Source organism: Haplochromis burtoni, unplaced genomic scaffold (assembly GCF_018398535.1).
Source record: "Haplochromis burtoni strain Fernald_Lab_line unplaced genomic scaffold, NCSU_Asbu1 Contig_100, whole genome shotgun sequence".
Classification (NCBI taxonomy): domain Eukaryota; kingdom Metazoa; phylum Chordata; class Actinopteri; order Cichliformes; family Cichlidae; genus Haplochromis; species Haplochromis burtoni.
This window is the reverse complement of record NW_024582461.1, coordinates 276,804-303,558: the sequence shown is the minus strand read 5'-3', so window position 1 is coordinate 303,558 and position 26,755 is coordinate 276,804. Positions and strand designations below refer to the sequence as shown.

Genomic DNA, 26,755 nt, shown 5'->3' with positions numbered 1-26,755 from the left:
TCTCTGCGAGTAATGTCATCCTTTGCATTTGATCATAATGAGAGTTTTTAGCCTCCATGACAACCAAGGCCACTGACACAGCCGAGCAGTGCTGCAGGGTGCTTATTTACAAAAATGGAACTAACACGGCTTGTGGTGCTAAACCAAAGCCATACAGATCTTAAAAGAGGAATGAAAAGAGTTTTCGATGAGCATCAAGAGGATCAGCAGCAGATGGAGGCTTTGAATGTGAAAATTTTGAACATAAAGCTAACACAATACGCAATAGTCATAGCAGTTTTATGTTAACATGGATATATATATATATTTTTTTTTTTTAATGAGCAAATAAAAATATCGTCAATTCCATTCATTTTATTTTCGTCAGTGTTTCAAGTAACTTTAAAATTTTCCTTTTTAGCATTTACATTTGGCATATAGACACGCACGAAATGAAACTACTATAAAGTTGTAACCTCTGCTTAGGACCTTTTGATCTTTAGCGATAGCTTTTTACTGTGTTGTTAATTTTTGATAGTTTCATCCTCTTTGCTTATGGCTCAGTCACACTAGTGTAAAAATAGAACGTCAGCCTCCTTGCAACTAGGAAAACTCAATGGTTTCCTTGTGATCATATGTATTTTGTTTTTATTTATTTAAAAATAAAATGGAGACCGTCAGAGACGGATAGCCAGTCGACTGACTGGTTGCCCAGAGGCTGAGCCCGCAACACTGTTGATCACCTTTGATAGCAAGGCAGTTGGACAGGTTGTCTTTTGGGAGGCAACCTAACAAATACAGTGGCCCCTCGTTTATCGCGGGAGTTAAGTTCTAAAAATAACCTGTTATCGGTGAAATCCGAAAAGTAGTCAACTTTATTTTTTACAATTATTATAGCTGTTTTAAGGCTGTGAAACCCCTCACTAAACACTTTATACACTTTTCTCAGACAGGCATGAACATATTCACACTTTTCTCTGTTGTTTAAACACTCTTTGGTGCTACTGCAGCTGCCTCTGACAGTGCAAAACATTTTGTGGACATTGTGTTTGTTGGGGAGATAACTTACAATATACAGTACAGCACTTCAAAGTCACACTGCTAGCGATCGAAGATTTATGTAAATTTGACAAGCTGAACGGATTCTGTACTGTACAGGAGACACGGCACGAGATTGATTGACAATGGTCTACAGCAGCGGTCCACAACCTTTTTTGCGCTACGGACCGGTTTATGCCCGACAATATTTTCACGGACCGGCCTTTAAGGTGTCGCGGATAAATACAACAAAATAAAACTAGTACCGGTACCGAAAAAAAGAATTTATTCATAACACACGTGAAAAGACCAAGGAAAACCGAGTAAACGATAACAAAATAACGCTGGAAACAGATTTAAAAACCCTGAAAACTATTAATTTCACACCTGAGCCTCAACTCTTGCGGCCCGGTACCAAACGACTCACGGACCGGTACCGGTCCGAGGCCCGGGGGTTGGGGACCGCTGGTCTACAGCCAATCAGGATGCAGAACACAATGTGGTGTTTAAAAACAAAAAGCAAAATTGCACCAAAAAAAAAATCTGCGAAACAGCGAGGCCGCCTTATAGCGAGGGACCACTGTAATCGTGGTCAGACTCAGACTGCCTGTGGTCACACTCACTGACATTGGCAAAGGTCTGCAAATAGTCACCATCTAATTCAGCCTGTACCAATGAGCACGATTTGTCTGACACATCTTCTTGCAATCGGGGATTGGACTCAACTGGTCGCAGCTAGTTGTGTTCTGGTTATATTCCAAGATAAAAGCAAGACTGACTGACTGTCAATTTGCTGTGAAATCACCATCCTGCAGCAACTATTCCACTACCTGTAGAGGAATTTCAGTTTCAGATCTTCCGATCTGGCTTGAGTCTGTTTTTTAAGTAGGTAATGTGAATTTCTGTATGTGTAGTTGGCAATGCATTTGGAACAGACTGCTACAGATTTGCGATTTTTAGCTGATTTATCACATTTAATAGCTGCATTATCACAAACAGTTAGCGTAATTTTGGCCGTGCTGCAGTCTTCAACTGCTTTTTGTGAACGAAGGTGAGATTGGCAAACTTTTTTTTTTGCTATGTTCTCATGAAGGTTAAGATGTTCTAAATCATCATTTTGATCCGTGATAACCTCTTTACATTTCCCTTTTTGTCATCCTAGTTGTTGATATCATGAATTATAATCACATTAGGTCTATACACCAAGTCTGCTCCATCTCTGTCCATGCGAAGACATCCTGAAGTTGGAGCGTTTTCAAATTGGCCAAACTTGTTTTATTTTCCCTCTAAAAGAAATATCTTGTTCTTAGGAGCCGATTGTTCCACCATGTTCATCAGCTAGCCGCTAACTGTTCCTGTCATTTGGAGCTGAGCTGGTGGAGTGTAGTATGTTTCACAGTGTTTTTGCTGAAAGCAGTTGCCTGCTGATGCTGAAAACTGAACAAAACATTAAAGTCTCAAGAATGAAAGCTAAACAAAAGCTGACACTTTGTATAGAGCTCTGTGAAGGGAAAGGCAGCTGCAGATTTCACGCACGTTTGTCATTTTTATTGACTCTTCATGTTGTCATGTTTGGCTTTTGTGTTATTTGACACATTATAATTGATTTAATGGCACAAATACCTTAAGTTTTGAAATTGGCGTTTAAAATCCAATACTTGTGCAAAGTATTCGAGCAATTTTAGCATTTTTCTCGAGATCAATGGCCCGACTCTTTCGAGCGTTGCATTTTTCAACCCATCATCGCCACCAGGAGGTGCTGGAATCAAAGTGCCGAGTTCCTCCAGGGAGTGGCTTTAACGTTACACTATTTAAAAGTCAGTGTTGTAATTAAGAAGTGAGTGAATAGATCTTAAAAGTTCATTGCGATTGATTTCATGGCATTCCCTTGTGCCTTGACCTGCTTTGAGATCGGGCTGATTGGCTGCCATTCAAGCAGTATTCCTCAACAAAACATTTCTCAGTAAAATTTCAAACAACTCCCAACCAAATTCATGGGGAATCGGAAGGCCCCAGAGACATTTGCATTGATCAAGGATTTACTTTCACACACACTCCCCTTCTTTCACAGGCTGTGATTCAAGGTCTTTTTGGCTTAGCTTCTAATTCCTCCTCTGCTGTTGGAGGGTTCAAACACACGCAGGGCCGCATTTTTAATGAAACTCCCAAGGCCAGCCAGCAACCCCTTTTCTTGGCTTTCTTGTGTTGCACACAGGATTACACTACTTCAACAACGGCAGTAACAGGGATTTATTACCATCTATGTAAATGTTTTTTGCGGTTTTGCAAAGCAGTTGCACAATTATGATAATGCCGTGGGTAGTTATTTCCTGTGCAGATTGATCCTTCACTTTGACCTGATGCTTTCAGTCTTGGAAATCTCCGGCATCATTTCTTCTCCTTCATGCTGTGGGCCTTCAGCTTAAGCGGCACTGGCACGTTAATGCTGCTAGCAGATTCTTTCTTGCCTCACGACAGGGGCTCGGATCATCCCTCATCACACAATGTTCTCCTCTCTTCAGATCATCTTGTCTCTTGGTTCTTTTTCTCAAGATCTCGTACTCATTTTCTTCCTGCTACCTGTCACTGGTCTGTTTGACTTACTTTGATTCCATTCATTCGCTCAGGACAACTTGTTCGCCATGTTATCTGTTTACTGACAGTCTGTGTTTGCTTGTTCAGATGCTCATCCTCCTAGTTTGCTTTGTGAAATGATTAAAAGTGGGCTTTTCTTATTCACAGGCTGACTAAATCCTCTGTAACTAGAGGGATCAACTGACGGAGCACCAGGTCTAATCTGGCTAATGATGTCAAACATAGATGTGGTAAAGGGCTGTAGAAGCATTAGCATATAACCTCAGCCAGGACAGTGGGAGGGATGATAATCTGCTGTGCCATGGTGTTTCAGATGCTGTGGAAATTTAACACAGCTTAAACTCAACATTACACGATCTTTCTGAGTGTAACAGCGGGCAGATAGTCTGAATTTTTAAGGTGAATCCCAGTAGCTGCGGATGCATGAAAACATAAGAACATTTTTTTTTACTTCTGAAGAAGGGTTGCAGATCTTCCACTCGCACATCAGCCTTTGAGTTACATATTTAAAGTTTCCATTGATGCGTAAGGTTATAATCTGAGCAATCTGTACTTTCCAGTCACTTCATTAGGTTCATTTTCTTCTGTAAGGTCTTTACCTCACAATATAAGGTGCCTTGAGACTACTGTAATTTGGTGCCATATGAATAAAATTGAATTGAATGAATCAGCCAATCACACATCTGCAGCTCAATGCATTTAGGCATGTGGACATGGAGATGATGACCTGCTGAACATTAAACTGTGCAGAATGAGGAAGAAAGGTGATTTAAGTCACTTTAAATTCATCATGGTTGTTGGTGGTAGATGGGGTGGTCTGACTATTTCTAGAGTTTACAGAAAATGGTGCGAAAAAGAGAAAATATCCAGTGAGCGGCAGTTATTGGTTTGAAAATGGCTTGCTGATGCCAGAGGTCAGAGGAGAATGGACGGGCTGCTTCAAGCTGAAAGGACGGTAACAGCAACTCAAATAACCAGTCATAACAACCAGGGTATGCAGAAGAGCGTCTCTGCGAATATGAAACTGAGGCTACAATTTGTACATGCTCACCAAAATTGGACAATAGAAAATAGGAAAAACGTTGATGATGAGTCTGGATTTCAGCCGTAACATTCGGATGGTGGGGTCAGAATGCGGCATAAACGACATAAAAGCATGGATCAAGGCTGAGGACGATGGTGTAATAGTGTGTGGGATGTTTTCTTGGCACACGTTTCCGGACCCTTGGTACCAACTGAACATGATGTAAACACTTACCTGAGTATTGTTGGTAACTGTGTTCATGACCTTGCATCCAGCAGGATAAAACGGCATTCACCAAGTTTAAATGATCTCACACTAGTTTCTTGAACATGAACATCACTGTCCACAAATGCCATCCACAATCGCCAGATCTCAATCTGACAGAGCACCTTTGAGATTTGGCGGAACAAAGGATTCATGGATGTGGCTCCAACAAATCTACAGCAACTGTGTCACATGACCTTATTGACAAGTAGTTTGTTAAAAGGTGCAGAATTTCCACATTGAAAATTTTTGATGGGCTGCCCGTGTGAGACTTTTGATACAACCAGCTTTCTTTTTTCTCTCTCTCAAATACCAACATGGTCCATAAGTATCAGTTTTTGAGTATGATATTCTCGATGTTTAAGTAATTTTCTACATAGTTTAACTTTGCATAAAGTTCTCAAGCTGGAAATATTTTTATACTGCTTCATTTTCTGTCTCTTAGGCTTTTGATACTCAGTTCAGAGAACTGAGGCAAAAAAAATGTCTGTATTGAATACCGCTGTGAGTTAATTACATCCTGCATGAAAACCCTGATAGAAATGGCAGGCTTGTAGGGAATGTGCTAGTTCATTCTGCAATAAAATCACAAGTTCAGATGTAAATTCAAAGAGGTAGCAGCAACATTCAGATGAGCTTCTAGAAATAGATTAACTTTTTTTTTTTTTTTTTCTTTGGGGGGGGCAATTTATAATTGTAGACCTGTTAAAGTCACATCAATGTATGTAAGCTAATTAAATTCTTTTACTTAAATAGTATTGTAATGAACTTATCTAATATAGAACGATTTAAAATGCTACAAAAAGCTTAATTTTCCCCACAAAATGTAATTAAAGTTTGCTTGCAGAAACTGTTTATAATCCTTTGAGAGAGAATGCAATAATGGCTGCTATTAAGAAAAGGCAATGGCATTAAAGCCTTGTGAAAAGCTAGCGCACGGAAGAAGCTCACAATGCGAGAGAAGGCTGTTGTGTCTTTTAGCGAGTCATGCAACAACTTAAAGAAACTCTGGCTTTTACTTTTAAAGCGGCGTCTTGGAGTCGATTAGTGGAATGTCGAGGTCAGCGGAGGCGGCCGGTGCAAGCTTTCTCTGAGATGCGTCATTGTGATCATTGCTCATCTGCTCACCACCGAATTCTGCAGATTCATTTATGAATCATTCTATAGAGGCAGAGTCTTTTCTTATTAATCTGCATACACACAATGCTCAATGGAAAAACAAGTTTTTGTTTATTAGCATGGAGTTGCATAGTATTTAGATAATTAATCATAGGGTTGATTTTTTTTTTTTTTGCTTGCTTTAAGTAGCAGTGTTCTTGGAATGATTGTACAAGGTTGGCAGACTTCTTTTGCAAGTTTTTCTCATTCTTCTTGGCACAATTGATAAAGCTCAACAATGCTGGAGGGGCAGCATCGATGCACTGCTGTTCTTTCTACAGATGCTTTGGCAGGTTAATGTTTGAGATCTAGCTGGGTACAACTTTTTCTAGAGCTTTCGCTCTGTCCGAGATCCCGACTGCTTCTGGAAACGATTTTCACTTAAGATTGCTGCATATATCTTTACTTCCATCCTGATTAGTCTCCCGCTCCTTGCACGATCCTGTCACCACCGTGTTTGACTGTAGGGAATGTATTAATGAGGCGGTGCTCAGTGCCTGGCTTCTTCCGTGCACGTTGGGAGTTCAGTCTACCTTTTAGTGAAGTATGGATTCCTTCTGGCCACTTTACCATTAATGCCTGATTAGCTGAGTGCTGCACTGATGGTTGTTGTTCATTAAGGTTCTCCAGTCTGCACAAAAGAGTTACTGTTGTGTTCCTGTTAGCCTGCAAAACTCGCACTGAGGATGACTGGTGGCTGCAAAACTTGAAGATGATTTGAGGATACAGAGCTCTGTGGCACTTTCACTGCTGCAGAAATATGTCTTTCTCTAGATCTGTACCTTTTCACAATCCTGTCAAACCCGTGGAGTTCTCCTACCCTCAATTATTTGTTTTCATTCTTATACATCCATTTCACTATGGCACACTGTATAGAGCGGTGTCTACACTTGCTAATTATGTTAAGGAAATTGAAAATTTCATTCTTATATCTTTAATATTTTAAAAATAGTCTCAAAATGTGTTTTTTGTGTAATAAATTTGAAATTGTGGAAAATGTGAAAGGGTCTGAACACTAATAAATGCATTACAGGTCTTACAAAAACAAATCATGACAATTTATGAGCTGACTGTTAGAAAATGTCTCCTGCATCAGTCACTCCCCAAAGGATTAAGATACTTTGAGGTTTTTACATTTCTTATTGCCAGATAGTTTAGTTTTTAATGAATATATATTTTTTAGTTTAATTATTTCAGAATAAGTCTGCAGTCTACGCAGCTTAGTTAATCCGTTTAATAAATGCAAGTTGTAGAAAAGAATTGTTGAGTTTGGACAGTTCATCCGAGCATTAATCATTAAAGCAAATCACAGCTACTTAGCTACTCTTTGCAAGTTTGATTTGTCACATTGGTCTCGCCACTGAGTTAGTTGTCATTGGGGGAAAAAATAAAATAAAAGACAAATCAGGATTCGGGTAATAATAATAGGCACAAATTATTTTTCTAACTTTAGACTGCCCATCTGAGCTTCTGTAGACCATGTTCTTTGATGAGTAATCTGCTTTGCCCTGCCTTAACACAAGTGTGCTTATTTTCTTCCCTTGTTTGATTCGATTCTCTTTGTTTTTTTTTTTTCTTTCTACCTCTTTTCTTTTTTTTCTCCAGTTGCTATACTCCTGAAGGATGAGTACTTTGTAGCTGGGGCTGGACTGCCAGGGCGCTTTAAGGCTGAGAAGATGGAGTTTCACTGGGGCCAGAGTAATGGATCAGCAGGCTCAGAACACAGCATAAATGGCAGAAGGTTCCCTGTAGAGGTAAAATGCCATGTTGCTACCATGCAATCTGATAAATGTGCGATATGGAGTGTTGAAGGTCAACAATGAATGTTGGAGAGAGATTAGTGAATTCAAGTTTATGCTTGAACTATTTTTATAGCATTTTTTTTTATCCATAAACACCAGCATCTAAGTCTCCCCCCCCCATATTTATCCAAATTATTTATGACAAGGATTTGGTGGTAGTTAAAAAAAATTTGCAGGTATTTCTGTCATAAGCCTTTGTACTGAGCTAAGGGAACATATTGATGCACAAAAACATTAGTTTTCAAGTCAAGACACGATACTGGTTTGAGGCAGATCATTGGATCAAAGTAAATCCTCTTCATATTTTAAAGTAAATTCTGGATCCAAGGAAAATGAGAAACAGTGCATCGTCTTTAGTTTGCATTTATTTAAATGATCTTTTGCTAGCTGCCACATTGCTACAGATTGTCTTCACACGTCTACTAGAAAATAGCCGTATGCCATAATTGGTGAGAAAGTACCCCTGATGATAGAAATCTGTGTCTTGCCTCATTTTGACAGCCTATGACATTTGTAATACAGAAAGGCTTTTTAATAAATTGGGATTATGTTGTTCAAAACACATGGGATTTTATGCGATAGGGAGCGTCTTACGATCGCATTACGGAACTGGCTTAACATGAGAAAACTGACTGGAAGTGGTTCAGTTCCTGTAACATGGCTGTAAAGACTGACGCCCCTCTGAATTATTGATTGTCTCCACGTATTAAAGCACAAATTTCACGTTTAATATCATGCATAGATTGAGGTATTAGTGACTTTGAATGCATCATTTATGCCAGCCATTCCTAGTCGCCGTCTAAAATTGGAATTGCAGTTGTGTAATGCTCTTCTTGCAAAGTGGGGTCATAGAATACGGTTTTTACCCCCTCTTATGTCAAATTGTTGATAATTAGTTTAAATTTAGCAGCATATGAAAACAGGAAGTGGCTGTTAGTGAGCCTTTCTGTCCTATCTCCAAACACACAGCTAGAAGCCTCCTGTGTTTGTTTCTTGGCCCTCCTCTTTGGAGCCATCTCTGCAGGCACAGCTTTTGATGCTGAATGGCTGGGTAATTAGATTTATTTTTGCCACATAATTTTGTGTTCAGTGTAGTGTTAAAGGGCACAGGATAATGTACAGCCATTATAAAGCTGTTGTGCATATGGCTCCTTTGATGGTGTGCTACCTAATAAGACTGAAGAATTTACTTTAATAGCCAATTTGAGCAGCTGTTGGAAAACAAAGCATTTCTTTCAGTAATACAATTTATAGATGAGAAATATAGATTTGTAGCTTAGTATACTTTTTTTTTTTATACGCCAAGGGTTTGCATTGAATCCTCTGTCAAAGAACATGGATTCCAAAGCTAATATGTGTTTCCCTTTATAAATAAGCATAAAGCATACCAGCCTTGGAACCAGTTAAATACACATAAATGATATAATAATTAAGTGGAAAAATTCCAAAGTCATAGAAATATATACATACATATAGAGGTTAAAAAAATATTGTTACAGCTGCACAAGATAAACTTCTGCTGTAATGCCAGCACACACATCCATCATCAAACATGCAGAAAATAAAGCTAAACATCTACAATTACTGAATAATTGTCTGCCGACAGTAAAATTGCAAAAATGTGGGTATGGTACTGGCACCCTAGACTGAATGCTCCTTAATGTGTGGCAGCAATCAAGAATGAAACTCTTGCCATTTGCAAAGGACATCTGCTATAGCCTTTATCTCACTAATAAATGAAGGAGTCTCTGTATGTGTGCATGTGGGTCCTTTGTATTTCTCAGCAAATCTTCTTACAGTCTATTTCACACTGCTGGGGATGAAAGGAAGTGGGGTGTTGAATGTAAAGTGGCTGTCAGTTGTTTTCTGTTACCATCTGCATGTGAAGTATTTCAGGAACTTCAGTTAATTGTAGCTTGTACTGATAGATTGCATTATTGAACACTGATAGTCCCAACATTGTAGTGTCTACCAACAGGCATGTAAGGCTATTTAGATTTAAAAACTGTAGCTACATCTAGGGTATGCTTATTAATTAACCTCTGCTGATAGGTGGTGCCACATGTGACTGATGACGCACCACCCAACAGCAGAGGTTAATTAATAAAACTGTAGTCAAAGGAGCTTGTAAAGAAAAGCGTCTGGACTTAAGTTGCTTGAAGACGTTTCACCTCTCATCCGAGAAGCTTCTTCAGTTCTAAGGTGAAATGGTGGGGAGTCCCAGATTTAAACCTAGTGGGAGTGTCCCCCCCAAAGAGGGACAAAAGGACCCCCTGATGATCCTCTAATCGCCTGAGCCAAGGTGTGAAAATGGGTGTGGGTCCCAATAAGCCAGGGTTTCGGGTGAGCTCATTGTGAAACCTGGCCCCACCTTATCATGCGAATTCCTGCTTTTCTTTACAAGCTGCTTTGACCACGATGACCTGGATGACCGAGAACCTTCACAGACATAATAAAACTGTAGAAAAGTTGGGCACGGCAGTAGAAAGGAGGGCTCTCTCATATTTGATTGTGAATGTGATATATGTACACTGTTTGCAATTTTTTTTTTTTTCTGAACTCAAATCTTTGTAGCTATCAGCTGTCCTACTTTCTGTTTTCTATTTTATCACTGCAGTGGTTTTATCAGAGCAAGTGTGCTGTCGGCTCATTCAAAAGAAGCTCTCTCTGGATGGGCACTGCAACTTAAATAATGGGTGACCCTCTTCTTGTGCCATGTCTTCTTTGAACAAGCATGTCAAGAACATGCAACCCAGATAGGACTGACTTGGCACAGTATAATGGGGAGTGTGTGTGTGTGTGTGTTGGGGGGTGTAGGCTCACCAAAAGCCACTCGTAACTACAAATAGTGACTCTATTGTATCAGAATGTGCTGCTCCCGATGACATTTCCTATAGGAAGTACAAAAAGGAATATTCCAGACGTCAGCAAATACATCCATCTGTATAGGAAAAGGAAATGTATGTACAAGGTGCAGCACAAAAGCGGCTCTGAGTTGGAGGTCCTTTTTTTTTTTCCTCTTATCAAACAGTCAGCTGGCATACTGTACATCAGAAATGATAGATTACCTCAGATACCAGAAAGCAAACATGAAATAAAATGATATGTTTTGAAGGGAAATGAGGTTGTGTAGGATATAGCCCTTAGCCATTTCCTTTTTTTTCCTCCTTTTTTTTTTTAATATGACTTGGCAGAATTTGATGTATTTACGATGATATCAAACCTGACACGATGTGTGCAGCCAATCCCTGCGTGTTACAGCCTATGTATAAATGTTTGTGCTTGATGTACCCAGTGATCGTTTATAGCAGAGGCTGGCTTTTGTTGTGTATATGTTTTTGTTCTTCAAGAGTTGAACAGCATGACCTTGGAGGTTGAGCTCCAGGGCTTATTTGTCTCTGCTAAACAGAGACCGTTTTCCAATCTGCTGCTGTCTAATTATCTCTCCACTTTAAATGCGTCACTTTGAGCTCTGACTCACATATAACACTGTGCATAAAGCTTTTGCTTTTTCAGTGTTAAAAAAAGGAGGGGGGGGGGGATTTACTGTCCCACCTGCCCAGAAGCTCTAAAGTGTATACAAATGTAGTTCACATGTGTCCAGAGGGTCGAAACACAAAATTTGAATTCAACGAGCTGTATTATAGAGCAGGTCTGGCTTTGTACCATGGTTATTTTAAAAAAGTAAAGGGGGGAAACAAAACAATGGGCTCCTGAGCTTGACATTAATCTAACCGCGGTCTTTTTCGTGGGAGTGAAGTGGGGAAATCGATAGATGGACCACCTGTTCGCTCAAACAGCGGAGTGAAAAATGAAACTGGAAATTTTTTTTCTCCCTCAGGGTACCATAGGGAGATCTTTTCTAATAATATATGAGGGTGTCACCAAGGTTAGATTAATTATACATGGATTACAAATCACACCTTCGAAGGGTATGCGTTTGCACACAGTACTAGGGATGTATGAAAAGTGTTGAGGTGAGTGTACAGTAAGAAAGGGAGAAGTTGAGTAAAGATGAGTGTCCAATGAGCGAAGGGCCACTCCATTAGATATCCTCAGCTCCCTAATAACTACTGGAAAAGATTTAAGGATGGGGCCGGTCCAGATATTGGCTGGCATTATTTATTTAGATTTTGATTAAGATGCCAATTTCCTGAAAAGAAAAGTTTGTTTTTAGTGGTTGGATGTTATACTAAAAGGATCACAGTTAATTGCTTTACAGCAATATATGCGTATTAATAAAAAAAAAAAAAAAAGTAACTTACAGTGACTCTAAATGGATCCTACTCTGGTACTCTGTGCTGCAGACAGTGCTGAGATGATCAGAAATAATGCAGTCAGAGCGTGTTTTGCTTAACAATCTCTGATGCAACGTTTCCTTGGGCATATTTTGCTGAATTATCTTCTGGGCCAAGTAAAGCCCCTCAATAGGCCAGAAACAGTCGATAATATTGGCCAGCCGATGTATGCTGAGCCTGAAATCTCAGTGTACTGCACCACTGAGATAACTCAAATAAGCAAAAGATGTTTAAAAGAGGACACACACACACACGCACACAACCAATTACAAAAATTGCAAACAAATCCAGATAGTGTTACAAGAACAAAACTGGTGAAAAGAAATATGGATGTGTGTATATTTATATGTGAATTAAGTTTAGAAATAGAGAGCTAGATAGCTAGCTATAGTATAGATTGTACTGTATGTACTTGGTAAGTCTTTTACATTGAAGTGGAGATATATTTGTTCCACTCTTACTCTAGCAAACAATTAGTTCGGATGCTGTCATTTTAAATGTACATCAGTGATGCCTGCACTTACTGACACATATATTGTCTTGTTTTGAATAACTCAAGAGACTAACTACACAACACGCGTTCTTACGAAACAAATTCTGACAGGATAGTGCCGACTCGAATCATTTCCTCCATGGCTGCTGCATTTCGTGAGCATCTTGTTCAGTCTTCTGACTACTCGTATAATAGTAGATTTTTCTACAACGAAGACTACCTTTCAACGCGCATAAACACCAAGCAACACCACAACAAATGTTACTTTAATGGATGGAGATAAAAAGTTAGCCGCTTGCTTAGCATTGGATTCAGTATTGTCGCTGACAGCAGCTTCTCCCCCTCCTGGCTGGTCCCTTCCCTTCTGCTTCACAGCCGAGATGGGTGAGTTAAAGGGGAAAAGCACACACAGTTATATGGCCATTATGAGTTGCATCATTTCATTTGGGTACCTCTACAGGTCCCTCATGTAGTTGTATTTGTCAGTGTGAATACACTTATGCTCACTATTAGCACTGTGTTAAGCATGGAAATGCGCAATTTGAGACACAGCATTAGTTACATAGACTGGATGAGCTTAGCTTCTCTGGCTGAGAAGCTGCTGGTTGCCAAGGTGCTTAATTTTTATAGATGCTTATGAAAAGTTGCACCCAGTTTCTATGATTTATAACCTCAGTAAACATTTTTCTGTTGACTTTATAGTCTAAATCACTATTTTCAGGTCATATTGACTAAAATTCAATTTATTTTGTATGTCACGGTCATTATTAGAGTCAAACGGGGTGTGCTGGCTCGCTGACTATTTGTCAGTAACAAGTTATGTGAAACGGCGTCATAGTTGACACTTCCATCTTTTAGATACAGTTCACAGATTTCCATCATGTGCTGTCTTTTACTTTGTCTATAAAGTTCTGTCAGTCATTTGTAATGTGAAATACTAAGTTTAATTTAGTTGTTCAGCAGCACCTACTGTGCAAATTAACACTTTATTGACACTTTATTCGTCTTGAAAATGAAATCTCTAGCACTTTGTAGGTGCCCAAGTAAAATGATAACGTAGATGATCATGTGCGATTTGAGTGCAAGAATGGAGAGATTTATCTGTTAATGACAAAATGCTGCGGTAGCACACTTGTTGTAAAGGAAAGAAGAAATGCATTTGTGATACTGTGATAACATCTAAGCTCCCCCCGCCAACAAACTTATTTCTTGTAGATTTTGTGTCTTGCCTCAATATTTTGCCGTCTTGGGAAATCACGCCAAACATGACTTTGTTTTTCACCTGTGTGCGCCTAAATGGAACTCGGGATTGCAGAACAGCTTTCAGCACTTGTGTTCACACTCACTTGGTGGCGAAAAAAAATGGGTTGCTATAGATGGAGGCTCAGAGTATGTGGACAGCATATCTCTATGCATTACTCATAGCTTAAAGATTGGTCAGACCTCACATCTGCTCCTTTTTCAACGACTTTGAGCGCTATCTGTAAGCGTGGATAAAGCTCACTCTAAAGAGCAGGGATTCTGACAAACCTAAAAACAAAATGTTGTAATTCTGCAATCAAATAATTGAAATTCCTTTACGGTTTTCACTGCGATGAAGAATCCAGTTTTCCAAAGTGTGCTGTTAACAAGAGCAGGTCACATGAGCCAGTCTCTCTGAGTAAATGAAGCCTAAGGGGGTGAGCTTAATTGGGTAAAGTAGTTAATAACATCTGAAGGGTGATGAATGGCCGATGCTCTTTCTTGCTGAGTTCTCAGACAACAAATTAGTTCCATTAAAGGCTGCAGTTAAAGGAACTCTGAAGGAAACTGATTAACTTAAATTATCTGAGTAATTTTGTACCTGGTTAAAGCTGATGGTTAGCATTAATGGATTTATACACTTATTTACTTTGACTTTTTGAATCTGTTGTCAGCACAGCCACGTGTGGTTTGTGGCTTCTCGTAATTTTCCTTTGAAAAGAAAAAAGACGTGCATACCCTTTAATTAAATCAACATCTAGAACCTTTTTCTTATTGCCAATTAACTCGGTTCAGTGACATGAAAGGGTTTTTCAATTTAAAGAGGCTTGAATGTGCAATGATAGACAGCTCCAATTGCTACTTTTAGAATCATTTGCTGATTCTGGTCAGCATTACGGTTATGTCTGCTTTGAAATATGGAAAGAAGAGGGTTTTTTTTTCTTTCTTTTCTTTTTAATTGAAAACCCAAGGCATGGTACATGCTATATATGGTGTATTCTCTGTATGCTGGTTTTCCGTTACAACCCACACGCCCAAAGCTTTGTTTTGAAATCCGAAGCGGTGTTTGTGGGTGATTTAAGGTAATTTAAGCAGTGATCAGAAGAATGCCATTCTGTTAGATCTCAGCACAAGGGGGATCACGTTCCTCCAGCTTTTCCATTCTGCTCGTGACTGTCTGTTAGGACAGTCACCCTGAGGAATGGGATGCTGTATTTCTCTAACATCCTCCAGGAGTGGCAGCACACAAAAAGGAATGACACAGATTATGGGAGATTTATAGGGGTGATAAATACACCCTCTTTTATGCCCCTCAAAACAGCTTTTCATCAGCTCCTCAGCAGTGTGTCCAAGTGATTGATGACAGGACTGTTCGCTCTCCTTGTCCACTCCTTAAGCTGTTTATGCTCTGTTTCCCACCCCAGATGCAGATCTACCTTTACAATCCGGATGACTTTGACAGCCTCAGTGCTGCCATTAAGGAAAGACGCATCGTTGCTGCCATGGCCATCTTCTTCGAGGTAAAGTATCAGCAGAGTTGGAGTTTGAGATGCACAAGAAAATCCAACAATGCACTGCAGCACTTGTCTTTTGGACTGGGCAACCATTTAGGTCCAGACTAAATACCCAATTGATGACCTACCATGAAATTTAATACACATTCAAGTTCCTCTCAGCTGAACTGTGATGGATGGCATCATTGGGGTTTTATGAGCAGATATCAGTAAAAGTTACTGACATTACTATCAGCCTTATGAGTGTGCATCCTTCATAGCACAGCTTAGTTTCCTCATCGGAGGTCTCAGAAGAGTAAAACCTCGTTGTAGTAGCTCTGGGTGTAGTTGCTGGAAATATTGATGGAAAATATCCTTTTTCACTGTTGTATGAAATGACTTACTGCCAGCTGTAAGAGATCATTTACAAAACCAAGGAGATGAGTGAATAAATGGAATAGATAAAAGGAAGCTGCCTGTAGGAGTCAGGAGGATTAAAACGGGGCATTGGAACTATGGATTTAAGATTGGGATTGGTTTTGGTCCAATTTTGAGAAAGGTAATCATATAAATTTTTCAAGTCTGTAAATGATAAATATTTATTAGGAATGATCTTTGGCACCTGCGTTGCGATAGGAAATTTCCTCTCCAGCTGGTTGCTGATTACATTTCTTGTTCTGTGGCACACAGCAGATTGTTTGCTTGAGATACTACAAATTGTCCCCTGAAGATCTGAGCACGTAAGCTCTTAATGGGCAACAATGGTCCTAATTTCTATTAGGTGTGCAAACACCTCCAAGATTTAAGCAGCAGCACTGAGAACTCTGCGGTTTCTATCTCTGTTAGACTAATTTCTATTAGCAACAACTTTACAGTTGGTGGCAGCTGATGTATATCTGCTAACCTTCACCTTAATAGTTTATAGAAAAGATTCTGTTCTTCGACTGAGGTAGGCTGGAATCGGGACACAGGTGTTTGCAATGTAGGTCTGCTCTTAGACAATGATGAACCGCGTGTGCACGAGGACCTAAATGGCTCCGCTGGGTCCTGACAGCCCTATTGCTTACTGCAATTAGCACCACCATACACAATTTGTTGGAAAAACAGTTTACAGTGTGAAGGTTTTTAAGCGGGCATGCACACACTGGCTCAGATTTACTATTTCTAATCAATGAAAAGTATTCTTCCTCTGCTCCCCAAAGGCCTATTAATGGCCTCTAAGGTGTGCATATTATCCACATTCAGCATTCAGCTCCAAACAATTACTCTCCTCTGACTGACCTGAATTAATGTCGAGCAAGGTATTATTGGTCCCCGCATCCCAACACTGTTTTTGTCCAGTCTTGTCTCTTAAGTGGGACGCTGGGAATATTTAAAAGCGTTGGACTGAGCAATATTGCTCATCTTTTGTCATTTCAAACAATGAACTGCCAGCCCAACAGATAAAGAAGGCATCATCACCAGTCCTCTGGAGACGGCACAGGAGGAGGACGGCTGTGGTCATTAAAACATTTTAAATCATCTGGAAAAAAAGAAATTCAGATGTGGATTTTTCAAAAATCGGAAAAAGTTTCAGAAAGTGTCTCCCTGAATGTTGCTCAGTGAACATCACAATGTTCATCTCTAGTTTTCTTTTTCCCATTTTCCCCCTTTTGTGTGTGATCTACATTCTAGGTCACAGGCCACACATGGATACTACCCGTAGATCTGCAAAGACCAGAAAATGTGCATTTGTTTGGAAAAATATTTGGCATTTAGGAAAATGGATGAGACAGCTCTCTCAGACAGAATTTATCAGTATACTCTGCGGCTCGACTGTAAAAGCACCGAGTCCTCGGCAAACCTGTGCCTCAGCAGACAGATATTGAGTTATTTTTGCCACCATTTCGTTCTATTGAGTTTCGTAGCATTAGGAAGCACACTCGTGAGCTCATTCTCCCTACCTTCATCTGTAAAATGTACACTATTAAAAATGATTTTCATGCATCTACATCATAAAGAAAATCCTATCAGATGAGCAAAGACATTTGATATGAAGTCACTCTATCAGACCTGTGCTGTGAATAGTTTTTAATTAGAAAAGTTCAATCCAAAGAACCTTAGTAACAGACGTATGAAACTTTGTTGAAAGCATGTTTTGTAGCTGAGATTTAATTTAGTTTGCTTTAAATCACGTTTGCAGCAGATGTGACTGTCTTTTAAAGTAGTGCAGGTTTTACTGTACATACAGTATCACAGCTAAAAAGGCAAACGCAGTCTTTGAAATGATCAGATATGTTTAGTGTCTTTTATAACAATCAAAACATCAAAAGCAGGTTAACATACTAAAGGCAGAGCAGGAATTGGAGACGTAGTTTATGGTTATGTTGGCGAGTGGGTACTGCACATAAACATCAAGGTTATTTTGTAACACATTTTTTAAAACTGTGTGATGATAGGTTCAGATTTTTGGTGGTTATTTTCCAAGTAAACCAGAACACTCAAACCCCGAAACAAAAACCATTACAAGAAGCAGAATGGAAAAAGATGGCTTCTGGTGCTGCAGTTTAGTCCGCTGATGTCGATTGTCTTTTGGTATTTTATTTGGATTATTATAGAAGTCTGTTAATCCCTTTTCTAATCCTTTGTCTCTGGATGTTTCCTGCAGCTGGGGCAAAAAGACAACCCAGCTGTGGACCCCATCATCCAGGGATTGAAGGGAGTCGTGCATCATGGTAAGTAGCGGGCACGTAACCCCTGACACACTCTACTTTCCGTAGAAGAATAGTTTTCATGCCGTTGAGTGCTCGTCATTCTTTGTTGAGCTGCGATGCTTTTATTTGTTTATTTCATATAGTTTTAACTTTAATTCCATAATCTCTCAATCTCGCAAAAAAACATTACATTTGGGGAAATAAAGTTCTAATGGGATCTTCGAAAAGCAATTGACCCTTACAAAATCCCTCTGATGTTTTCGTAATAGATGTTTTGATTTATCCGCAGAGGTAAAATCCTTTTGCCATTGCAGATCACTCGCATGTGCTGTGCCAGTGTGCCTGCACATGCGATGTGACAATAAAAGTGATTTGATTTGAGATATGGTGCCGTTCCTCCTCCTCCAGGAACAAAATGTCAACGCTCTTGCATTCAGCTGCTTAAGCACTATTATTTTAAAAATTCCAAATGAGTCTAAACACAAGCTATGAGCAGAGTTTAACTTCAAAAGGAGATAAAATTTGTAAGATCCCGCCTCTGCCGTGCTACTGTGGCTCCACAGTAGGAGACCTCCAAGGAGCTTCACTCACAGAGAAAGAACTATTAATTACATCTCAGCCTTAATTAGACAACCCTTTGTTTTAGTCAGGCTCAAATGTAAATCTATGAGCTCTCATGGACTGCAGCTCCTGCATAGGCTTATATTCATATTTAAGCTATTAATGTCTTGTGTTTTGTGCTATGGCACAATTCTTCATGGCATATTGTTTTAAATTACTGCTGCTGGGCCGGCGTCACGGGATTCATGGCTTATGCAGTCTATAAGCATATGTTTTATCACGAGTGTGTAATCCTTTACTACAGATGAGGGCACAACAGCTCTGTTTACACGGACACGTTTGACTTGTTTTACAGCCTGCAGCTGACGGTCTTTTTGTGACCATAATCGTAAACAGACAAGGACATGTAAGAGTATGAGGATATATAGAAGCGCAGCATAATTGCTCTTCACTCACGCTGGATTTGAAAGACCAGCGCTGGGCTTCACTGAATCGATTCTAATTATAATTCAACAACCTCAACTTTCTGGAGATAGGCGTTTCGATGTTTTGCATTGTGGGCTAGCGAGGTTATGACATTTGGCATTCACGTTGGAGGGGAAAAAAATATTAGCGGTTTTCTTTTTGCTAAAGATAAATGTATAAGGGTAAAAATTTGACCATAGCAAACCACTGGAGGCTACAGGAACACATGGAATTTGGCCTCAGAACCAGGAAAGGGGTCACTTTGTTTTGGCAAATTTTAAATAACTATATTCTGATTAGCCTTAAACCAGGATAACATGTGTGTGCGTGTGGTTATTTTCCAAAGATGTAGTTAAGCTCCCTTTTTCTTTTGTTATATAACCTCGATAAAGACAGATTATCAAACATGTTGCATATACTTGATTATTTTGAGTCTCCAAGTGCCTGGACTGCACAGATGTCCATGCTTGCACCACATTATTTCATTTCCTGACTGAAAGAGAGCCTGGTGTGGGTGTGGTGGTTTTTGGCCTGTCTTCCTCCGTGCCTTCTCCCCTGTTAGGATGCTTGGTTTTTCAACTAGCTCGTTATCCCGCAGTCATCCATCCATCAACATCTCGGTGGCCCATGAGCGATAGGGCACGTACACTGTCTGAAGACGGAGAGAGGAAAGGCTGTGCGCGCTGAATTTCAGTCGGGGTAGAGATGAGGCATCAGGGGCGAAGCTTCCCGTACCTCACCAGCCTGAATATAAACCACACCCTAAACCCATGAGCTACGAGAGATTATATCTGAATTAAGTTTGGCTTTATGTTGATATTTGTCATCATAATTCAAGGAGAAAAAAACAATCAAACCGACTTGCATAATCCACTTTACATAATCGCAGGACATATAGGAATTTTCCTCTAAAAGATACTTCTGCTTTTTTTTGTTGTTGTTGTAGAGTGTTTGTTTTTCTGCACAGCTTTACCTGATTCTGATCAGAGGACTGAAGAGATCCAGCAATCATTATGATCTGTCGTAATTCCCATGGCCCATGCCACAGTTGCTGCACAGAGCAGAGCACGCTACCACCCAGCCACAGATCAGCTGTCAGAGCTGGCCATTTTATCACACTCCTCTCCCTTTGCTCTTCTCACAGTCCATCTGAGTACAGAGATCTGGCCAGAGTGATAACAAGTGGTGAGGCTTTTAACTACTGCCATTCCACTCGTGGAGGTTTCAGGAAAGCAGTAATTATGCCACACCGGGAATGAAATGAAACAACCTTGTTAATGTTGGTGTAATTGTAACTTGACACATTAAGGGTTTTAGTGCGCCGAGCGATATGCTTTACAGCGCTGTGTATTGACAGGTTTTGATCTCTTTACACAGAAAAGGAGACCTACCTCAGGTCGTTCGTCTTGAGGGATCTGCTGCCATCGTCGGTGGACAGTTATTACAGATACACCGGCTCTCTGACCACTCCGCCCTGCAGCAAGGTAGTGGAGTGGATCATCTTCTCCAGGCCTGTGTATCTGTCCCACTCACAGGTGCGTCAAGTTCACATACGCGCACGCACACACACACTTGTCCATACAGCTCTATTCTCCACGCACAGTCAGATCCCATTTGCGAACAGTCAGTGGATCGCTTGCTGTCCCACGGTGTCAGTGCACAAGCAATTTTTCCCCTCATCTGCCTCCCCTCCTTATTCCCTTTTCCTTCGTTCCTCTCCAACTCCTCTGCATATGAAACCATCACTGCCTATATAGTGGATGATTAAGCAGGAAGGGAGAGCCAATTACTGGCATTTGAATGATAGTAAGTGTGAGATAGCACCTATGCATATATTGTGCTGTTAGTGTGAGACATTGACTAAAGACTCCTAAATGGAATACTGCTCTGTGTGGAAGCTGGCTATCATATTATTAAAGTTGTTCAGGTTCATCAATTTAAATTCTCATTTACCTGAAGTAAAAGTTTGACACGTGTAATGAAAAAAATGCCTTTAAACTATTCATTTATGTGCTTTACAGCATCTTGCCTCCCACGGTTTTTGCTGTTTTGATTTGAGAGATAATATATGCCAAGCCATGCCCAGTGCTTTCTGCTGATCCCATACACAGTCCTTTGCTGCATCTTTTATACAAACAATTCTTAGGTTACCCAGCTGCATATCCTCTAGAGAATTCTGTGCTGTAGAAATTTGCAAGGCTCAGTGGAATTTCCATCATCTTGCAAGAGGACAAATCTTTTGTTCAGAAATGACTTCTCCTGCAAGAATATTGACCCACCTTTACAATGTTTGTGACGCTCACAGATAGTCTTTTATGAACCTGTAATTCATTTCTCCAAGCACGCATAGGACACATTGATTCCACAGTATCTGTAATGTGTAGTCATTACAGCACACTGCAGGAGATCATTCATGGCAATCAATGGCCACAAATTTGCCCCATTGAGAAGTTACAGCCCAGCATGCAGCCCAGGGTGATGATTGAAGTCTGTGCCTACTGGTGCCTGTGGTGTGAATGTTACTTGCAAATGCTGTACTCCAGTTGTGAAGAGTCAGCTACTGGCATGCAGCTCCAAATGCAGTTCTGCATGATATATTGAAAGCGCGTGGACAGACGCGTATACATATGCACAATAGCACTTGAATTTGCCTCAATAGCTATTCTTTGTTTCTTTCTATCCAGCTGGAGGCTTTCTACTCCATCTTTACAACAGAGCAACAGGACCACGTCAAGTCTGTCGAGTACCTGTGGAACAACTTCAGGCCCCTGCAGGACCTGGGCAATCGCAAAGTTTTTAAGTCGGCTGTAGAAAATGCATGGCAGAGGGATTTGACCGAGATCCTGGGAAGCCCTCATAGCACCGAGGCTTCAAAAGGTAAGCTTTGTTTTCTCTATGATTTTTAGATTTTTCTCAGCTGCAGCACTACTATAAAAGGATTTGCTTAATCCACGGAGCTCCCATAATTACAATTATTACTTACTTTTTCAGCGGTGAATAGTTGCTTGAATTGGTAGCTAATATTGCAGCGTGGATTAATGTTATAAATGCACACTGTGCAGAATAGTGTTGACATTAAGCCAATGTTGCATGGGCCAAGATCTGTGATAGAAACAGTCTTACAAGTCATACAAGTAAAAAACTGAAAAGCAGGAAAATGCTTAGAAAGGGCAAACTAAATATAAGGACTTCTATCAGGGTTTTAACTATGATGATGGGTTTTTATGCTTTTTTTTTTTTTTTTTAAATGGGAGATGAGTGTTTAAACTATCTTGGTGGGTTAATTTCAACCACAGTCTACCTAAATATATACTGGCAAGATAAGTGGGCATTAATCTAAACCTGTTAATTTTGTACTTGATTGGCTCAGTAAATGTTAACATGCTAATGAAAAACACTTAATTTTCAGATTTTTAAGAACTGAGTCCGTTCACTATGCAATATGGGCCCTAATTTATATGTGTGTGTGTGTGTGTGTGTGTGTGTGTGTGTGTGTGTGTGTGTGTACACACACATTGGAAACCAAGGCGCAAACTACCAAATCACTGAAATAGCCGCCCAGCTACATAATGATTTTGACTTAAAGTCTAACAATCCTGTGTGCCTGGGCGTGTGTGAAACTGTCTATACTGATCGATATTATTAAATGAAATGTGCAAAGAGGGCAGCAGACTCGGTGCATACACGTAAATAAAATGACTAATATGAATAAAGTGCTTTATTTAAATTAGTTTATGCATTGTTTGGATTTTGTTCCTAGATTCTAACGGATAAGAGTTTGTTAGCTGGCAAGTGTTGATTTTTGCCAACTGAAATTATAGAGGCAGATTTTATTTGCTGTATCTAACTAGCTAATCAGGCTAACATTAGCATCGTTAGAATTTAGAGAACATGAATCCTGGGAGACCAGGAACTAATCAGAGAAAAAAATACTTTTCAGCTGCTATTTTATGCACAAGGTGTTGCCATAGCGCGCGGCGCCGCATGTCTGATTTGGCATATGACGGATGCGCTTCCTTACACAACCCCCAAAAGGATTGGTCTCTTCTCTCGGGATCAAACTGGTGATCTTTTGTTTGTTAGTCAAATATCTAAACCGCTACACTATGAAGCCATAGGGAACCAATCATAGATCTCGGCTAAAATCAGTCTCTCAGTAAAGGGACAATTTTATTGTGTTTTTTTTGTTTTGTTTTTTCTCGTATTTTGTTAGATAAAAGTCGAACAGAGGAGAAATCAGTAGTTTAATGTAATAATTCCAATTTCAGGAGCTTTTTGGGTAAAACTTGGCACATTTGATTCTCTCACTGATACAACTGATTCTTCAAAGCACATATTAATACCAGGCACGGACCTCATGCAGTGCTTGATCAGAGTATCTTTGTTTGTCTTTCTCTTTTATGTGTGCATCTTGCCGTGCTGGCTTTAACCGAACAGTACAGGAACTATGGAGACTAATGAGAAAGGCTGCTGCTCCTTAAAGTGGTGTTGTTGGTGTCTGGCAGGGAGAATTGATTGGGAATGCTTGTGATGAAGTTGGAGCACTCTAACGGGGCCGATCAGCAATCATCATTAATATGTGGTACAGCTAAAATAGACCCATACAAATTAAGTTGTGAAATTGCTTTTGTGGCATTATGTCAGTAGGCAGAATGAATGGGAACCAGTGTCTTTTAATTTTTTGTTTACCCCTCCCGTCTTTTTATTTATTTATTTATTTTCTGTTTTGCAAAATCTAATCTGCATTTTTATCAAAGAATATTTTTGTGCAAGAATGTATAGGCGAATGGAGGTTTAAACACTGTCAATCTCATCTGCAAGGATGACATCTGTCAAGGTTGTGCAACGGGGGCTGTTTGTCCGCGCACAATAAATGATGGCTTTGCTTGTAAATGGCGTATGAGAGCCAGGGCCGCGCCTTCACTGAATGCTCCACCGCTGTGGCTTTTATGGCAATGGAATTTGTTTGGCCATTACAAATGCAGAGCTAACCTTTCAGATGCAAAATAGAGATTGCAGATTAGTTTGTGGTGGTGCACTGTCATTGTTTGTCCAGTAATAATGCCAAGATATATAGGGCACTATTTATTTTATCTTTGGTGTGTCTTTGCATGTGTAAAAAAAACAACAAAAAAAACTCCCCAGCTCTGCCAAAGCCATACCCTCCATTTAAAATTTAATTAATTGAGACAATGGTGATAATGCTTTTTATATGTCTTATCAGATTGCTGTGTTCATTATATTCTCAGGTTAGGGAACTGATAATATGTTTCGAAACTGTAGAAAATGACAGCGACAGTTTCCAAGAACCCACAATGATGCTTTAAACTTTCTTGTGTTGTCACTTACAGCACAGAACTGAAAAGTAATGAATGTATAAAGATATAAAGTGGAGAAAGGCTGCCATGTCCTTGTTCCGGAACAATTATAACCGAAGAATGTTTGGCATTTTACTCCTACAGTAGGCAGTTACTCGATTTTCACCCAGTCAGCCTTTCATTTTAATTAAAGGAGCATTAGTCTTAAAAAAAATCAGTAGGTGTTAAGATTATGGTTAAAGCTATAGACAGTGAGCATCACCGTTAAATGATTATTGTAGTTACTGCGTTGGTTTTTGGTGGTTGAGATGACTCGCATTACTCAGCTCGCCTGCAGAGTTCACAATGAATAGTTTTGTCCCCCCCCCTCATTGTTTAGAGTAAAATCCTTGTCTCCTCGATCATTCAACGCTGCAAACAGCTTCTTTTAAAAAAATACTGTAAAGGCTTTAGAAGTGAGACGCTTTGGAACTGCTGTTTGTTGACAACCGTCGATTCATCACCGCTCGGTAGACAGTGTCGGGAGAAAGATTCATGCTCTGTGCGGAGTGGTGTTGTAGACCGAGATGGAACCTCTATGAAACACGAATTTTGAAGGTTACAGCGTTTAAAAGAATTCCTCCACTTTTAAAACAGTATGTACATTTTATTGTCAGCTTAAGGTTTTGTTTCCACTCGATCCTGCTCTGCGCCGGTTTTTACCAAGTGCAACTTTCACAAAACGAACACGTGCACATCTAAGTTTGAAATCAGTGCCTGGGTCGCAGCGTTTGCTCATAACTTGACTACATTTAAGAAAAGGTTGCTCAGATGACACATTTTTAGGAGAAGAATCTTTTTTTTTTTTTTTGCAATATGCAGAACGGGAGAAGCTGAGATGGTTACTAATACGTGCGTGCTGATTGTTAAAAGGATGATGATTGCCATGACAGAAGTGATGCAGGCAGTAAAACCGCAGTGACATCTTCAGCTGCTATTAAATTATCATTGTTGAGGTTGACAACACACATCCGACAGGTTTATAATACATTTCGCACCTGTCACATCTAATCAACACCCCGAGATTTTCTTCCTTTTGTTTTTTTCCCCCGTGTTCTCTTGACTGATTTCTTTCCACCCTGTCTCCCTTTTCTCCCTTTCACATATCATGGTGCATAATTTGTGTCATAGCTTCAGTGTGCAAATGGAGAAAACTGTGGTGACAATTTCAATTTGGCAGAAACTCTGAGAGCACATAATCATTTGACACTATTTCCTGACTGCTGTTGCCCTGATCTGCTGAGAAGCATGTCCAGATTGTCCCTTACCCATACTGATGGAGCCCTGTGTAAATATCCTTGCTGCAGCCTGCACTGCCACCTTGAGGACGATTTACAGATTATCTTTTGTCTCCTTTGTGCGTAGTGTTTAATCTGACAAATTGGGTATGGGCATGTTGCTGCTAGATAATCTGTACCACATGCCCGCCACGCGGCGCTTGGTTCTTTTATATTTTGCCTGTGCTTTTTTTTCCCCCTTCTTCTTTTTTTTGGCATGAAAAAGGCACAACGCGTCCAGATTGACAATCTGCACACGCCGGAGGTTGTGCGTGACCCAACTGAAGCCTTCAGGAGTATTTTTGTTATTGAGTTACTTTAGCTTTGTGCACTTCTGGGTGTTTCTCAAGTGGAAATGGCTTTAGTCAAAGCGAGCGATTTTGTAATAAGCCCGTTAAAAGGCAACCTTCATTCTACCCACACATGTCGACAGACAAAAACACATGTGGTCAAGCAGTCATCCCAATCACAGTCTTCCATCTTCACCGAGCTGTATTCAGTCAGTGAAAAAGTGACACCACTGTTTACTTCCTTGTCAATCTTTTTTTCGTCCCCCTCCTCCCCTTTTCTTTCTTTTCATGCTGCCTTGTTCTCATATCCTTCTTTTTTTTTTTTCTCTCTGGTCTTTTTAGTGTGCAGCAGTGCCCCAGTGAGCATGAAGATCCAGCCGCTAAACCAGACGGCATTGATGGTGAGCTGGGAACGCCCTCTGACAGTCTACCACCCACCTATCACCAGTTACATGGTCTCCTACAGCTGGGTGAAACGTGATGTCGCTGATGAAAAGACCTTCACCAAGACCGGGGATCAGAGCATGGTGAGTGTGGCTGTTTAAAAGCTTTTATTTATTTATTTTACAATAAATGTTGCATAAACAGCTCCGATTGGTGTGCAGAGCCTCAGATGTATCTGTCAGGATCAGAGGTTGGCCAGATCAGTGACGGTGTGTATTGGAGGTGACAGGTTATGATGAACTCTGCATGTGGCTGTTGGCTGATATGAGGGCCCAGACACTC

The 26,755-nt window shown here is 40.1% G+C and overlaps 1 protein-coding gene across 1 annotated transcript in view; it reads left to right on the top strand.

Moving 5' to 3' along the window:
• ca16b (carbonic anhydrase XVI b) overlaps nucleotides 1-26,755 on the top strand; it is a 116,161-nt gene that overhangs the window by 65,813 nt on the left and 23,593 nt on the right. Inside the window, exons 4-9 of the mRNA XM_005927501.3 lie at nucleotides 7,664-7,812; nucleotides 15,318-15,413; nucleotides 18,034-18,100; nucleotides 20,483-20,640; nucleotides 21,790-21,982; nucleotides 26,372-26,556. Of these exons, the coding sequence (XP_005927563.1) occupies nucleotides 7,664-7,812; nucleotides 15,318-15,413; nucleotides 18,034-18,100; nucleotides 20,483-20,640; nucleotides 21,790-21,982; nucleotides 26,372-26,556 (848 nt within the window). The remainder of the gene's footprint in view (nucleotides 1-7,663; nucleotides 7,813-15,317; nucleotides 15,414-18,033; nucleotides 18,101-20,482; nucleotides 20,641-21,789; nucleotides 21,983-26,371; nucleotides 26,557-26,755) is intronic.